Source organism: Pelodiscus sinensis, chromosome 19 (genome assembly GCF_052426305.1).
Source record: "Pelodiscus sinensis isolate ZL-2025 chromosome 19, ASM5242630v1, whole genome shotgun sequence".
Lineage (NCBI taxonomy): Eukaryota > Metazoa > Chordata > Testudines > Trionychidae > Pelodiscus > Pelodiscus sinensis.
The window spans coordinates 11324440-11340388 of NC_143070.1; the positions used below are offsets into that span (position 1 = coordinate 11324440).

A 15949-nucleotide genomic window follows, 5' to 3' on the forward strand; every position below is an offset into this window, starting at 1 on the left:
CCCAACCCTGCCCCTGAAGGAGGAAGGGCCCAACACAGCCCTGACCAAGGGTCCCCAGTCTCCCCTTTCCCACCCCCACCCCCAGTGCTAAAGGAAAACAGCCTCCCCCTGCTCGCCCATGCTCACCTCCCCGCTGTCTGCGCGCCCGTGTGGGGCTCTGCCCGCAGGTCCCCCCGCAGGGCCGGCCCGAGGCCAGACCCCGCCGTGCGGAGCCTGCAAAGGAAGAGGAGCCGGGGTCACCGCTGGGAAACCTCCTCCCTCTCCATGGCCCCCTGCTCAGCCAATCAGCAGTGAGACTGGGAGAGGGGGCGGCCGAGAGGTCTCAGGGGACGTCCCAAGGGCTGGCCCAGGTCACCCCCAAAGGGTCGGTCTCAGAGCAATTCCAGCCCCACCTCTTTGGGGGGCTCCCACACAGCCAGAAAGGGCTGGGGAGGGGGGGATATTTCTGAGGCTGCCCTGCCTTGCAGCTGATGTCAGGGAATCTCCATGAACTCAGCCCCCCCCCAGCTCCTTCCCCCCCAGGCCTTTGTGGCATCACCGTCCCCTCCCCCCACACGGCTGGTGTCCTGCCCCCAGCCAGCACCTTGGGACACTTGGACAATCAGAGCCCAGAGCTGTACAACCAGCCACAGCCCAACCACTGCTCATGGGCACCGCCAGCAAGTGTGTGAGCAGCCCTGGCCCTTAGAGAGACTCGGGAACTGCCCAGAGATAGGTAGGTAGAGAAACAGCTTGATCACTCCCCCTCCTGCCGACACACACACACCTCCCCCGCCAGCCCTGCTGGTCTGGGACTGATCCGTCTGGTCTGTGAATCACAGAACAGTAGAATGGGAAGGGACATTGAGAAGCCACCAAGTCCAGTTCCCTGCCCTCACGGCAGGACCCAGCTCCGTCTAGATCATCCCTGACAGGTGTCTGTGCAACCTGCTCTGAAATATCCCCAGTGATGGAGATTCCGCAACCTCCCCAGGCAATTTGTTCCAGTGTTTCACAACACTGACAGGAAGTTTTCCCAACAGGCAGAAACATTTTCCAAATGTCCAACCTAAACCTCCCTTGCTGCAGTTTCAGCCCATTGCTCCTTGTCCTGTCCTCAGAGGCCAAGGAGAACAGTTTGTCTCCCTCCTCCTTGTGACACCCTTTTGGGTATGTGAAAACCGCTCTCATGTCCCCTCTCAGTCTTCTCCTTTCCAGACTAAACAAGCCCAGTTCTTTCACTCTCATGTTTTCTAAACTGTTCCACATTTTTGTTGCTCTTCTCCAGGCCTTCTCCAATTTCTTCAATTCATTCCTGAAACATGGTGCCCAGAGCTGGAGACACGACTCCAAGTGAGGCCTAAGCAGCGCAGAGCAGAGCGGAAGAACGACTTCTCCTGTCTTGCTCACCACACTCCTGTTAGTGCCTCCCAGAATCATGGTTGCTTTTTTTTGCAAGTGTCACACTTGTGACTCCTATTTAGCTTGTGGTCCACTCTGACCCCTAGATCGCTTTCTGCAGGACTCCTTCCTAGAGAGTCACTTCCCGTTCTGTGTGTGTGACGTGGATTGTCCCTTCCGAAGTGGAGCACTTTGCATTTCTCTTTATTAAACTTCATCCTATTTACCTCAGACCATTTTTCCAGTTTGTCCAGATCACTTTGAATTCTGACCCTTCCTCCAAAGCACTTGCCACCCCGCCCAGCTTCGTATCATCTGCAAACTTAATAAGCACCCTCTCCATGCCAAGATCTCAATCACTGATGAGGATTGAACAGAACCGTCCCAGAACAGACCCCTGCAGAGCCCCACGTGTTAGGCCCTTCCAGCATGGCTGGGAACTATTAATAACGACTCACCGAGAACAGTTTTAAAGAGAACAAAAGGCCGCGAGTCTCCCCTGTCAATAACCACCCACTCGACCAATCAGCAGCCAGACTGGAAGCTCGGAGGCAGCAGGGGGAGGGGAGAGGGCTCAACAGATGTCCGAAAGGACGGGCCAGGTCACCTCCGGCTCCCAGCACTCTGCCAGCTCAGCTCTGAGTGAGGCCTCCGACCGCCGCAACCCTCCAACACCCACCCACCCTGCTTGGTGGGGCAGGGAAAGGGGGGAAGACGCAGAAGAAGGCGAGACAGAGGGAGGGGAGGGGGCAAAGGGGAACCAAACTGAGCAGGCTCCAAACCTCTCTGAGGCTCCGACCGTCTCTCCGGGTCCGGCACTGCCGGCCGCAGGGAAGTAGAAAACGCCGACGAGGCTCCTCCTGCCCCCGCCCCTCGGTCCCAATTCTCCATCCTGGCCCCGCAGAGACCCTGGGAAGGGGCCGCGCTGCTGCCAAACCGCGGGAATCTCTGAGCTTGCCCCGGCCTTGCGCCTCTGTCCTGAGTGGCTGTTGTCAGAGTCTCTCTGTGAGGTCATCCCTGTCCCCCAATAGGCTGAGGTTCTGCCACAGGCCTTTGTGATGTCACTGCCACCCCCACCCCTCCCCTGCAAGGCTGATGACCTGGCCCTGGCTGGCCCCTCTGGGTGTTTGAGGGGTTCCCCTGGGCCCCACTGAATGGCAGCTGGGTCTGGGGCCGAGCGGGCTGGGCAGTAATGCCCCAGGGGCTGCTCCCTCGGCCCCACCCAGCTTGTCCGTCCTTCGCAGAGTGCCAGGCCAGACAAGTCCATTCGAGGATCAGTAAAAGTTGCCCCTCCCCCAACACCTGAGACATTAGGCCACTGTAACAAGGTGTGGGGAGGAGGGAATTGTTAGCGGGACGTGTTGAAGCCCTAGCGTGGATACTATAAAAAAATTCATCGCCCGCTCAGCTACGATTAAGTTTTTGAACAAACGTGTTGCAATGGTAGAACATTTTTGTGTGTGTCTGAAAACTGTAGGTACTGGCGGGTACTTATAATCTTTTTAAAGGGGTACTTTATAAAAAAAGTTTAAGAAACACTGGTCTAGATGATACTGGATCCTGTCGTGAGGGCAGGGGACTGGATTCGATGACCTCTCGAGATCCCTTCCCGTCCTAGTGTTCTGTGATTCGATATCTTATTCCTTACAGAGCATAGAAATACATACACCCCTATGGAAATGTGTGTTATACAATGCTTCACACCTGTGAGATACAGAAACATGAAATGCAATTCAGTACAAAACTCTGTAGCCAACAATGCTTACCCTGTCTGGCCACTAGACGTCACTGCTGCTGTGCCAGACAATCACTGCTCAGTGTGTTTATGGCATGACCCAGACAGGATGGACAAGGCAGAGGGATGTCTCAGTCCTTGACCTATCAGCCATTAGAAATGAGCTAGTGTGGCGGAGCGGGTCAGGTCTGGGCACAGCTGAGGGCATCCACTCAAGGCGAAGTGCTCAAATCCGGGGCTCCTTACAGCTGGAGACCTTCCCAAACAGGCCACAAACCAGTCCCACAGAACACTTCAGCTGCCTGCCTGAAGCCTCATGAACAAAACCCCTCTGACACTCCAGCAATATCCGTGCCCCAGATGGCCCCGGGCCTCATACACAAGCGAGGGGTTTTAGAGCCCAATCCCACCTACCCCGAACAAGTTCTGTCCGGTTCCCAGAAACCAGCCACAGATCCCCGGTCAATTTACCCTCTGGACCTTACCCACAAATCACGCTGAGCCAATCCTTTAGAATCTAACATCTAAAGGTTTATTACTACAAGAAAGAAAAGCAGGATAGTAAGGTTGTTAAAGTATCATACGTTACATGCATCAAATCTCCCAGTTCTCGATACAGGCTCGCAGCAGAGATGTTATAGCTGCTGGCTTAAAAGCCCTTGGTGCACATCATATGCCAGGATGGGTCCACAGTTCTTTCCAGCTCTTCGATCTCTGCACTGCTGCCTCTGGGGCTGAGCTGAGTACCAAGATGGAGTCGGCCACATAGCATATTTATACCTCCTTCCTGGTCTCTTCTTGGCTGCAGCAGGTCACCTGGCCAGCAGCCTATCCCTGTGTTCCCTGCTGCTGGCCCTTAGGTGTGTCCTTGGCCTAGTGAGGGCTATTGTTCTACAGAGCCTCGCTAATTAGCATGTCCATAGGCCGAGCTCTGCCCATTGCTCAACCACATACAGAGAAACATTCAATACTCATACAAAGTACATGCTTATAACTTCACACAGACATTATACAATTACATGAATAGCATATATAGAATCAGCAGACAGTAAGCTTCTATTCGACACCTTACATGGCCCCTTTGTACCACTTTTGGGGCAACCCCCCCCCCCCCATGGGTGCAGCAGTGATCTGGTTGCTCTCCTCAAAATCAAGTAACATGACAGCTAAGTTAGAAGTATTTTGTGGTGTTCAGGAACTGACGTGGGAAGAATCTTATTATCAGAAAAGTTTTACAGCAGCTGGAAGGTACCAGTAGCCTGCGATACTTACATATAGGCTTGCTTACAAAAAATACTGAACGTGGAGGGGAAAAAATTGGTTGAGCAAAAAACAAAACAAAACAAAACAAAACAAAAAAACCCCCAAGGGACTCAAAGTTGTTGAGCAAAAAAAAAAAAAAAATCACATTCCCTGCCTCCCCCACCAGACTCATCAGAGGAAGAATGTCCCAAGCAACCTTCCATCTGAGACAAACAGAAAATATTTTCTGTTTTTTTTACTGGACACCTGGCAACCCTACTTGCCTAGAGTAACTCTTGCCCTGTCCCACATCCATTCTGTGCAAAACCATCCTGGAAGACAGGCCCATCAATGGCTACCAGGACTAGCCGATTATCCCCATTTTATAGATGGGGAACTAAGGTGCAGAAGCGACGAGGAGTCCTGTGGCACCTTATAGACTAACTGAAGTGTAGGAGCATAAGCTTTCGTGGGCCAAGACCCACTTCATCTGATTATAAGTACTCCCAGGCCCTGCTTTTCCAGAGGATGAAGCGATTTTATAACTTCAAACCACAGCCCCAGCTGATTTCATCTGCAGCAGAGTGCTCAGCACCTGCTACACATCTGGTCCCAGGTCAGGGTCTCACCTGCAGCACACACAAAACGCGGAGCACAGGATGCGAGGCCCCTGATGAATGTTTTGCTTTAAGTGACTTGCCCACCGATGCCCAGGAGCTCGGTGGCAGAGGCAGGGTAGAATCTCATTCTCTAGGATGTCATTCAGCTTAACCACAAGATTGTCCTTTCTCTTCTGGTAGTCCCAATCACCAGGCATGGCCCCGCCCACACGCTGCCCCCAAACACCTACTGTAGGCATGCTGGGAGTAGGGTGTTGCTGGCCCTCGCCCTTGCCATCCCTGTGCTCTGGGGCCAGGGAGGCTGGGGGCGTGTGCCGTTCCACCTCCGCGTGGTGCTGTGGGCAGGGGGAGGGGGAGCAGCTTGGCTCCTATGGGAGGTGGGATCTGAGCAGAAGGGGCAGAGCTGGGATAGGGCTGGTGTCTTTCCTCCCCCAGCCCTACATTCACCCACTGCACATGCTGTAGTCCAGGGGTGGGAACCTTTTTAATGTGGGGGGCCACTGACCCACAGAAAAGTCAGTCGGGGGCCGCACACAAGTGAGAAGCCAAAAGAAACCAAACCCGCACTGATGTGGCCTCCAACTGAGAAGCAGAAGGACACTCCTCACATTCCCCTCACACTCAAGAACCTAAGAGGCCCAGGGCTAGTAGATCTTGTGTGTCCAGCCCCACAGAGGAGGTGGCCAGGGGTCTGGAGCACTAGTGCAAGCTCCCCAATGTCGGGGGGAGGGAGCCCGAGCCTTAGGGGCCAGATCCAAGCAAGCCGGGGGCCACATCTGGCCCTTGAATCTTAGTTTCCCCACCCCTGCTATAGTCCCTGGACCTCTGCCACTGAAAACGGCTTCTATTCACCTATGCAACCCTGATTCATCTCCAGAGCATGTTCCATGCCATGGTTTGAGTGAGGCAGGGATCCTATCTGAAAAAACAGACCATAATCATGTAACTACTTGTGTCGAAGGGGGCTAAATGAAGATTGCATTGCCTCGCTTAACCTTCCATTTCCTAACTTCCAAGGAGCTCCATAGGGCAGTCAAAATAGTTTGTAACTGGAAAACCTTCAAAACCAAGAAATAGGCTAGCACAGTGTTTCTCTAGCAGTGGTACGAGGACCCTTGAGGTACTCGAGAGAAGTCTGGGGGGTACGTCAACACAACTGAAATTTGGAGAAAACTGAATTTTTGTTTCTAGTTTTACAGAGCTTTACTATTTTTGTATTTTTATACCCAAAAATTTCATCACCTACCCAGCTATGATTAAGTTGTTTAAACACATTTGTTGCAATGGTAGAAAATATGTTTGTGTGTCTGAAAACTGTAGGTACTGGGGGTACTTATAATTTTTGGCTAGGTCTACACTGGCATGATTTTCCGGAAATGCTTAAAATGGAACAGTTTTCCGTTATAAGTATTTCCAGAAAAAGCGCATCTACATTGGCAGGATGCTTTTCTGAAAAAGCACTTTTTCCGGAAAAGCGTCCGTGCCAATGTAGACACGCTTTTCCGCAAAAAAGCCCCGATAATCATTTTCATGATCGGGACTTTTTTGCGGAAAACACTACTGTGCTGTCTACACTGGCCCTTTTCTGGAACAGTTTTCCGGAAAAAGAACTTTTGCCCGAACGGGAGCAGCATAGTATTTCCAGAAAAGCGGCTGATTTCTTACAGTAGATCGTCAGTGCTTTTCCGGAAATTCAAGGGGCCCATGTAGACAGCTAGCAAGTTATTCCGGAAAAGCGGCTGATTTTCCGGAATAAGTGGCCAGTGTAGACGCAGCCTTTGTGTTTTAAAAAAAGGGTACTTTATTTAAAAAAAGGCTGAGAAACACTGGTCTAGCAGCACATTAAAAAACCAACAGTACATGTACAGGGGTGTCGTGAGTTTTCATGGACGCAACCCACTTCTTCAGATGAATGGAGTTAATAAAGGTCCAGTTCCAAAATAAATAGGGAATGTGGGGGGAGGAAGGAAGGGGAAAAAATAGTCAATTAGAATGCTAATTTTACAAGAAGCTGACAGAGAAGGTACAAATTGTTCTTAAGTGCCCATTGTTTGGTTGGTTAAGTCATTAGGATGCGGAAGGCAGTGTGCTAGCCAGGCAACATGATGGGTCCCAAATGTGATGGGTCCCAAAGTTGTGAATGAAGTTACGTTCTAAGGCTTCCCTGGGTATTGGCTTATGGAATTAGCCTTAAACAACACGATGACTCGGAGATCCTTTAATGCAGTGGTCCCCAACGCGGTGCCCGTGGGCGCCATGGCGCCCGCCGGGGCATTTGTGTGCGCCCGCTGACAACCTGGGCTGGCCCCACCCCCGGTGCATGGGAGGTGCCTGCCCCAGGTACGCGATACGCACCGGCGCTGGGTGCGCGGCGCTCGGGCGGCCCCAGCCCCGGGGCACATGCTGGCGCTTGGGTGCGCGGTGCTTGAGCGGCGCCGGTGCCGGCCCCAGGCGCGTGGCTTGGGTGGCAGCGCCGGCCCTGGGCCTATGGCACAAGGTGCTCGGGCGGCCCCAGCCCTGGCCCTAGGGCACATGCCGGCACCGGGTGCAAGGGCATTTCAGTCCCCTGGCGTGCCCCCGGACGCACGGCCCCGCCCCCAGGCGCCCGGCGCGTGAGTGGCCCCCACCTCCCGGGCGCTCAGGAGCCTCTAAAGGTTGGGGACCACTGCTTTAATGAGTGTCGGGGCATGTTTGAGTGTTCTCCAACAGGTTTCTGTGTGTTACCTTGTCCGATATCTGATTTGTGCCCATTAAGTCTTTCCTGTAGAGACTGTCCAGTTTGGCCAATATCCATGGCAAAGGGGCATTGCTGGCAGAGATCACATGGGTGGAGGTGCAGTTAAATGAGCCTCTGATGTGGTTGAGTCCAGTTGAAATCACTTGTGTAGATGTGTGGGCAGAGATGGCACTGGGGCTGATTGCAGACTGTTCCTGTGTGCAGGGGCAGATGACTGTTTTGCGGGGCCCCGGGCAGCATAATTCCGCAGGGCCCCCCCTTTGCCATGGCGCATGCGCAATGACGCCATGTGCATGCGCGGTGGCGGCACAGCGCATGCGCGGGGCTTTTTGAGGCGCGGGGCCCGGGGCGGCCGCCCCATTCGCCCTGCCCTATATCCACCCCTGCCTGTGAGATTATGATGGAGGTGGCTGCATCTGGAGGGTAAGGGATCCATTTAAAATCCCCCGGTCCGCCTCCCTGTTCTCGTCACCAGCTGGACCGGCTGGCGCTAAGAGTCATCTTTTACTTAAAATTTTTGGTTAAGAGGCTTGAGGGAAATTTAAAACGAAAACACTGGGTATAGCCAAATAGGGGTTGGATTTTGTTGTTGTTGTTGTTGCTGACTGATTGGTGGCGAGTCCAAGCACATGGTTTTGAGTGAGTGAAGTCTGGAGTGGGACCGCAGCCGCACCAGCGCTGTCAGTGTCACTGCACAGCTGCTGAAAGCAAGGGCGGTTTCCCCCGGCACATAAGGAGTGTGAGTGAAGCTGACAGTTTGTGTGGACTCCCACACTATCCTTGGAGAGGGTAGTGTTGCTGGACGCCTGTACTATCCTTGGGGAGGGTAGTACTGTTGGGCTCCTGCGCTGTCCTTGGACAAGACAGTGCTAACATGGATAAGATTGCTCCCTCAAGTCTGTCTCCTACTGAGGGGAAAGGTTTCTCACAGCCTGGGACTCCCTTGTCTCAGATGATCAGTCAGCTAGGTATTGCCTGTAGGTTTGAAACTAAGGAGACTTAAGGAATTATTGAGCATTTGGAATGGCTATACTCAGGGGAATTCCCAGAATAAATGGCAACTAGAACTTTGACTTACAAAAGCTTGCTTATCTTAGAGTTTTCCTCGAGGAAAAACATCCTAACCAGATGGAATATTGGTGCCTCTGGGAGGAATAAAGAATCAGAGCATTATGGCTAGCCAAAAAAAAGATTCTATTGAAAAGCTGCAGCAAGAATTGGCTACTCTAAAGAAACAGCTTGATTCCCCAGATGTGCCATCTGCACCCCCACCCCGCTTTGGACCCTTGTCAGCTGAACATTCTTTCCTGTTATCTCCCTGTTCTCCTGTAAACCTTATGGGATGTGACTTGTTGTGTAAATTGGGTGCAAACCTTCTCTGTAGAGAGGAAGGGATATTTGTTAACCTTTCCCCCTATCAGGCTCCAAATTTGATGGCATTACTACTCTCAGAGGAATCTGATGAGACCTCAGGACATACACCCCTCCTGGACCTCTCAGAAGTCCCAGAGACATTGTGGGCAGCCCATGTGAATGAAGTGGGGTTGCTAGCCTCTGCAACACCAGTGCAAATAACATACAGACACAACAAGCCTTTCCCAAGGGTAGCCCTGTATCTATTGGCTAGGGAGGCACAAGAGGGCATTAAGCCTGTAATCTCTCCCTCCTTAAACAAGGGATACTTGTTTATACAACTTCACCATGTAATACACCTGTACTACCTGTGAAAAAGCAAATCTATAGATTTGAAGAAAACCTAAGAGCCATTAATAAGTTTGTAATCCCTAGATTTCCAGTAGTACCTAACCTGGTTTTCTGTAATAGATTTATGTTCTGCCTTCTTTTCTATTCCAGTGCATAAGAATTCCCAATTTCTCTTTGCCTTTTCCTTTCAGGGTCATCAATTAACCTGGACATGTTTTCTCAGCCCTACTCTGTTTTCTCAGTTTTTAAAAAAAGCTGACCTTAACTCTCTCTCTCTTCCCTGAAGTTCAGTATGTTGATGATGTGTTAATTGCTAGTGAAACTGAGGAAAGATGTAAAACTGATACCTCCTATGTGTTAAAGTGTCTTGCTAATAAGGGTCACAAGGCTTCCAAAGCCAAATTGCAATTTGTAAAACAAAGAGTTCAGTACTTGGAACATTTACTTTTAGGAGATGGCCGCCAGTTAACACCTGAGCAAATCTCAAGTTTTTTTCATTCCTCACCCTTTCACCAAAGTCAGGTATACAAATTTCTGGGTACTGCAGGATATTGCAGACAATGGATTCCTAACTTTTCTGGACTCACCAGGCCCCTTACTATTCTACTCTTAATCTTAGCTCCTGACCCAGTGACCTGGTCCCCAGAATGTGAATCTGCTTTCCTTTCCCTTAAAACTCTTCTGCACAGTGGGCTTACCTAAATATAGCAAGCCTTTTACTCTGTTTTGTCATGAACAGGATGGAATTGCAGCTGGAGCTCTCTGTCAACCCCTTGGACACACACCTCGTCCAGTAGCTTATTTTTCTGCAACACTGGACTCAGTAGCCCGTGGGTTCCCACTTTGTCTGAAGGCTGTTGCAGCTGCTGCTGAATTACTTTAAAAAGGCCCAACCTGTCACATTAGGCCACAGCATTATCTTACAGGTCCCTCATGCTGTCTCTGCTCTTACAGCGACACCGCACTCAGCACCTATCTGTTCAGAGACAAACCCTGTATGAGAATGTTATCCTCTCTTCCCCAAATGTGGTAATTCAAAGATGTAATGTACTTAACCCAGCTACTTTTTCTCCTTTACCCTCTACTGGTAAAGCACATACCCATAACTGTGAAGAATTGCTTGAGCACTGTGTAAAGCCTCCCCAAGATTTGTCTGCTCAACTGCTGGAAAATGCAGTTCTTGTATTGTATACTGATAGCTCATGTAAAAGAAATTCAGTTGGTAAACTAAAGGCTGGATATGCAGTGGTCTCAGATAATAATGTTTTAAAGGTTTTTTTTCTCTTCCAGAAATCAAATCAGCTCAGTCTGCTGAGCTCATCGCTTTAATTCGTGCTTGCCTTTTAGCTTCCGGACAGTCTGCTGCCATTTATACTGACTCAAAGTATGCTTTCTCTGTCTGTCATGCCACAGAACAAATTTGGAAACAACGAGGTTTCCTTACCCCTTCTGGCTCTGCTATCTCTCATGGTCCCCTTATCTCCCAACTCCTTGATGCTATTCAGCTACCCACATCCCTTTCTATTACCCATTGCCCGGCCCACACAGGTGCCACTGATCCTGTTTCTCTGGGTAATGGGAATGCTGATGCAGCGGCCAGACGTGCAGCAGCACATGGACCTCTGGCTCCCTTTCAGATTCTGGTCTCTCTTTCCCTCCCTGTTTCTTTGCAGGACCTGATAGAACTACAGCAAGCTGCTCAACCTGCAGAGAAAAACCTTTGGGAGAAAGCAGGCTGCTCCTTATCCCCAGCTGGGATAATGGTTGCACCTGATGGCTGCCCAGTCGCCCCAAAAATCTCTCACACGGCAGCTTGCTCAGGTGTCTCATCAAATGACACACATGAGCAAAAGGGGGGTGGCCTCACAAATCCCAAAACAATGGTACGCCCTAGGCGTGCACCTAGAAGCTGTCAAGAATATCTAATTCATGTGTGATTTGTAAGCAGTTTAATGTTGCAGGAGGCCCACAGGCTAGCAGCCACACAGAAAGAAAAAAACCTAGACATAAAATGACGGTTAGAAGAGCTTGCATCTGCAGGTAAAGGAAGCCCTCCCAGTACCTACTGATGTACCGTGCCACAACATCCAACCAGGCGACTACGTGTTCGTGAAGGAACATCGCAGAAAGAATTCCCTGACAGCCCGGTGGAAAGGACCGTTCCAATTGCTGTTCATCACCCACACAGCAGTAAAGGTGAAGGAGGGCCCCTCGTGGATCCACGCAAGTCATGTACGCCGAACTGCAGATCCAACAGAGCTGATTGACCCCGTCACCCAGGACCCCTCCCTGGAGGAATCACCTGAGGACGAGGTTCAGCGGACCGAGGTGGCACTCTCAAACCAGACTGTTACCAAACCGGCCTCCACCAGGAGCTTCGAGGTACAACCTGAGAGGTAGGACTGTGCCAGAAAAGACCTACAGGTGAGCCTGGCGCCCCATAGCTCTCACAAAGGGGAAGCCATTCCAGTATTGAGTGAACTAAGAGACTACGAAATCTCGAAGAGTGCCTGCAGAGGCAAGCCAAACAATACTAACTGATTAAGTTTAGTTAAAAGACTGCTTTGCTAGTTGCTAGATAATTACTATATTATTATTATCCTTTCTACTTTAGAAATTTAAGATACTATAATAGGATAAGGATTGTTTTCCTTCTTTTAGTAGTCAGAATAGCCTTAGTATATAACTTTCCCCACCCTTATCGGGAAGCCCTGCAAAAGGTTGTGTCCCTCACCAATACAAGTGATACAAGTGACTGTTGGATATGTGAACAGCTTATAGAAGGCTCTGAAGGCCTTTTACCATTACAGTTTATCCCAACTCCTGCCTCCCTGTGGACCAGACCCCTAAAATTCAGATCTACTGGTAGTCAGTACTCTACAGGAGAGCGGGAGTGGGTAGATGCCCAGAATGATAACACTGTGCCAGAAGTACATAGTCATGGGGGGGAACCGGCAGATTTGGCATAAAAATCTGATTGCCTCAGGGATTTCCCTTACTCAAGCATTACATCCATCAGGGAATGCTTCCCTTATGTTTCCCTTATGTTTTAAAAGCAATATTGGCACTGGTAAAGATCTGGGGGTGAATGGGCAGTGGATCATTTACCCAACTGATAAAGAAAACCTCCCTCTAAGATAAGAATTCATCCCAGGAAAAAAAAAGAATACCTAAAAATGTCTAGAATAACTTTGAGTAATACTCCAATAGGAGTATTAAAGGGGGGAATTGTGGGAGAAAAATCAAATAACTCCAATTGTGTCTAAGGGGGGACTGTGCAGAAATCAAAACTCTCTGAAAGAAAACTGCTGTAAGGGTTAAAAAGTTTTCCAGGCCTCTCTCCCTGTAACAGAGAGAAATCAAATTAGCTCTAATCAAAGACCCTTACAAATGACTATCTCAAATTCATGGCTACTCCTAGTCTGTCACAATTTGTCATGTAAACCCTTATCTTTGTCACAGTTTGCCTTGTAGACTCCTCCACTCAAGTTCTCATGTGGCTTTGTGTACTGTAAAAACTTACTTCTAGCACTCCTGGGGTGAACAGAAGTCTCAGAGTACTTCTGCTGAGACTTTGATATGTTAAAGAAGAACAATCCACAACTGAACTGTCTAAGCATTCTGTATATAGGATACCTGAATCTGTCTGTCAGGGCTGCTGCTTCACTCTTGGAAGTGACAGCCTGCATGCATGCATCATAAAGTTTTCTCTTCTAAGTTTCTTTCCTGCCTCACTGATTTGACCTCCAGCCTCGAACCCTTCTGGGGGCTCTGTACCCCAGGGGAGCGAGATTTCCCCCTCACTGCGCGGTTACTGGAAAGAATTTGTCTGAGGCTAGAGGATTGTCTATAGATGAGGATTGGCCTGTCCCCCCGGGCCTGTGAGAGTGAGGAGTCGTTTTCCAGGATAGGTTGTAGATTGTTGATAATGTATTGGATTGGTTTGAGTTGTGGGCTGTAGGTGATGACCTACAATGAATTCTGTTGCTTTCTCTTCTTGGCCTGTCTTGAAGTAGTTCGTATCTGGGTACTCATCTGGCTCAGCTCAGTTTCCTCAGCTTTCGCCTTCTATCGCCTCGCTCTACTTACGCTATATTGATGACATCTTCATCATATGGACCCACGGGAAAGAGATCCTTGAAGAATTTCACAGGGATTTCAACAACTTCCACCCCACTATCAACCTCAGCCTGGACCAGTCCACACGAGAAATCCACTTCCTTGACACTACAGTACAGTTACATGATGGATACATTTCCACTACCTTATACTGGAAACCTACCGACCTCTACACTTAACTTCATGCCTACAGCTTCCATCCCAGACACATTTCTCAATCTATTGGTTACATCCAAGCCCCAAGATACAACTGGATTTCCTCCAATCCCAGACAGAGACAAACGTCTACAGAATCTATATAGAGCATTCTTAAAACTGAAATACCCGCCCAGAGAAGTGAAAAAACAGATGGACAGAGCCAGACGAGTGAGTACTCAGACATGAACTACTTCAAGACAGGCCTAGAAGAGAAAACAGCAGAATACCAGGTGGTGGACAGGTGAGTGCTTTAGTGGTTATTGACCCTCTGCCCCTGTTTTTCCCTCAGGTTCATCTCTGCCTCCATTCCTCTTCTTGACCCTGCCCCTTTCCCCCACAACCGCATCACCAGACAGCTCTATCTCTGCACCTAGCCAGAATCTCTGCCTCCTGGAACCTCCTCCTCCCTGTATCTCCTTTCTCACTCCTTTGTATTCCAAGTCAGACTTCCTCTTCCCTCTGGAGTCTTAAGGCAACAATCTTAAGGAAACTCCTGCAGTCCTGGGATGAAGCATGCTCTGTGGATCTGGGGGCGGAGGATGCACTTGAGAAGGCCAGCCACACATGTGGGCTGTGAGGGGCTGGAGCGTGCTCAGTGTAGATGGAATCTTTGACAGATAAATTTTGGAAAGGCTCAGAACTTGGCTAAATTCTGGGGTTTTTTTCCAGAGGAGCAACAGGAAGCACACGGGTCACACCAGGTCACACCCCGATCAAATGTAAAATCCCTACCCTGAAGCATGGATGTGTCAGAGTTTTGGTTTGGGATGTGTCAGGAGGTGCCTGCATGTTTCCCAGCTTATGATTGTCCTGGCTGCTTAGCCAAAGGCCTTTGCTTAAGAACAAGGCCTCAGACAGACCATGATTTCGATTCTTTGTCTTTATATCCCTGTAAGAATGCACCTAAAGTCTTAAAGTATAGGCTGTACGAGGCAGGCCTGAATGATCTGATCCTAACAGCCCTGAAACAGTGACCAGGATTTCTGATGGGCATTTTCTTGGGGTGACTTGCTCATGCAGCACCTTGTGCTGCTGTGGCTACATTCCAGCGCTAGTTTCGTGTGAAAAAGTAGCTTTAAGATGTCTCTTTTTCTATTGCCCAGGCCTAAGTCCTATCTTTTGACCTTCGCAAGCAGAAGGTTCTGGGTATAATTAAAATTTGTATTTTACAATCTTAGAGTGGGATTTCCAAAAGCAGCAGAGTGATGTAGCCCCTTTCAAGGCCCATGGAAACCCAGTAACATTTGTGCTCCCAAGAGTTTGGCCAAAGACAAAACTTTCTGTTTTAGTTAAAGCAGCACAACCTCTGTGGTTTGGGCAACATTAGATTGGTTTTCAAGGGCTTATATATGTATAGCTTAATCTATGCTATTGTAAGGCACCTTTTTCTTGTAACAATGCATCCACACTAGGGTTGTACTGGTATTACTATATTAGTTATATACATCTCCAAAACAGAAATAGTTATCTACTAGGGCTACGTCTACACTGCAGGCTGTTTGCGCAAGAACAGTCATTCTTATGCAAAAACTTGAGGAGTGTCTACACCGTACACGTGTTCTTAAGCTACTTGCACAAGACCTCTGATGCCTGGGCTATGTAAGGGACACTGGAGGGGGGCAGGAGCCAACATTTGCCCCCACTACAACCAGCTGCATGTCATCCTGGGCGAGACAGTGGTGCAAGAGCCCTCACTGGCGGTGGATACCAGCTTGCGCACCTCAGTGGTGAAGCTTCCTGACCTAGAGGAGGAGGGTGACCTGACCACTGGGTCCAAGCACAAGGGAGATGACCTTAGCATTACCGTCACCCTGCACCTCAAGCCAGGATGCCTCCCGGGCTTTGTCCGAGGCCAGTAATGGATCCACCAGTGAGTGTAGCATTTCTCCCTCACAACACCAGCCCCGGGTGATGGGGCTTCCTTCACCCTCCCAGTTCCTCCCAGCCTGGAGTCTTCCCTTCCCCCAGGCAGGAAGTGCAGCACCCCTCTGAGGGCCTTACCTGCATCAAGACGGCACCCACAGTGGACTAGCCCATCCCAAACTGGTTTGCCACCAAGTGGTAGCTGTCCAGGGTTGCCAGCTTCCATAGGGCGATGGCAACCCTCTTGTTGACGGGGATGGTGGGCTGCAGCTGGGTGGTACATCTGAGGAGTGCAGGGGTGAGCCAGGCACATAGCTCCAGGAATGTCTGCTTCCACATCCTGAAGTTCTG

General features: G+C 49.9%; 1 protein-coding gene across 1 annotated transcript in view; it reads left to right on the top strand.

The window, feature by feature from the left end:
- LOC149522167 (uncharacterized) overlaps positions 1-14109 on the top strand; it is a 66424-nt gene extending 52315 nt beyond the window's left edge. Inside the window, exons 3-4 of the mRNA XM_089771489.1 lie at positions 13870-13976; positions 14025-14109. Coding sequence (XP_089627615.1) covers positions 13870-13976; positions 14025-14109 — 192 coding nt within the window. The remainder of the gene's footprint in view (positions 1-13869; positions 13977-14024) is intronic.
- Positions 14110-15949: the final 1840 nt, after the last annotated feature.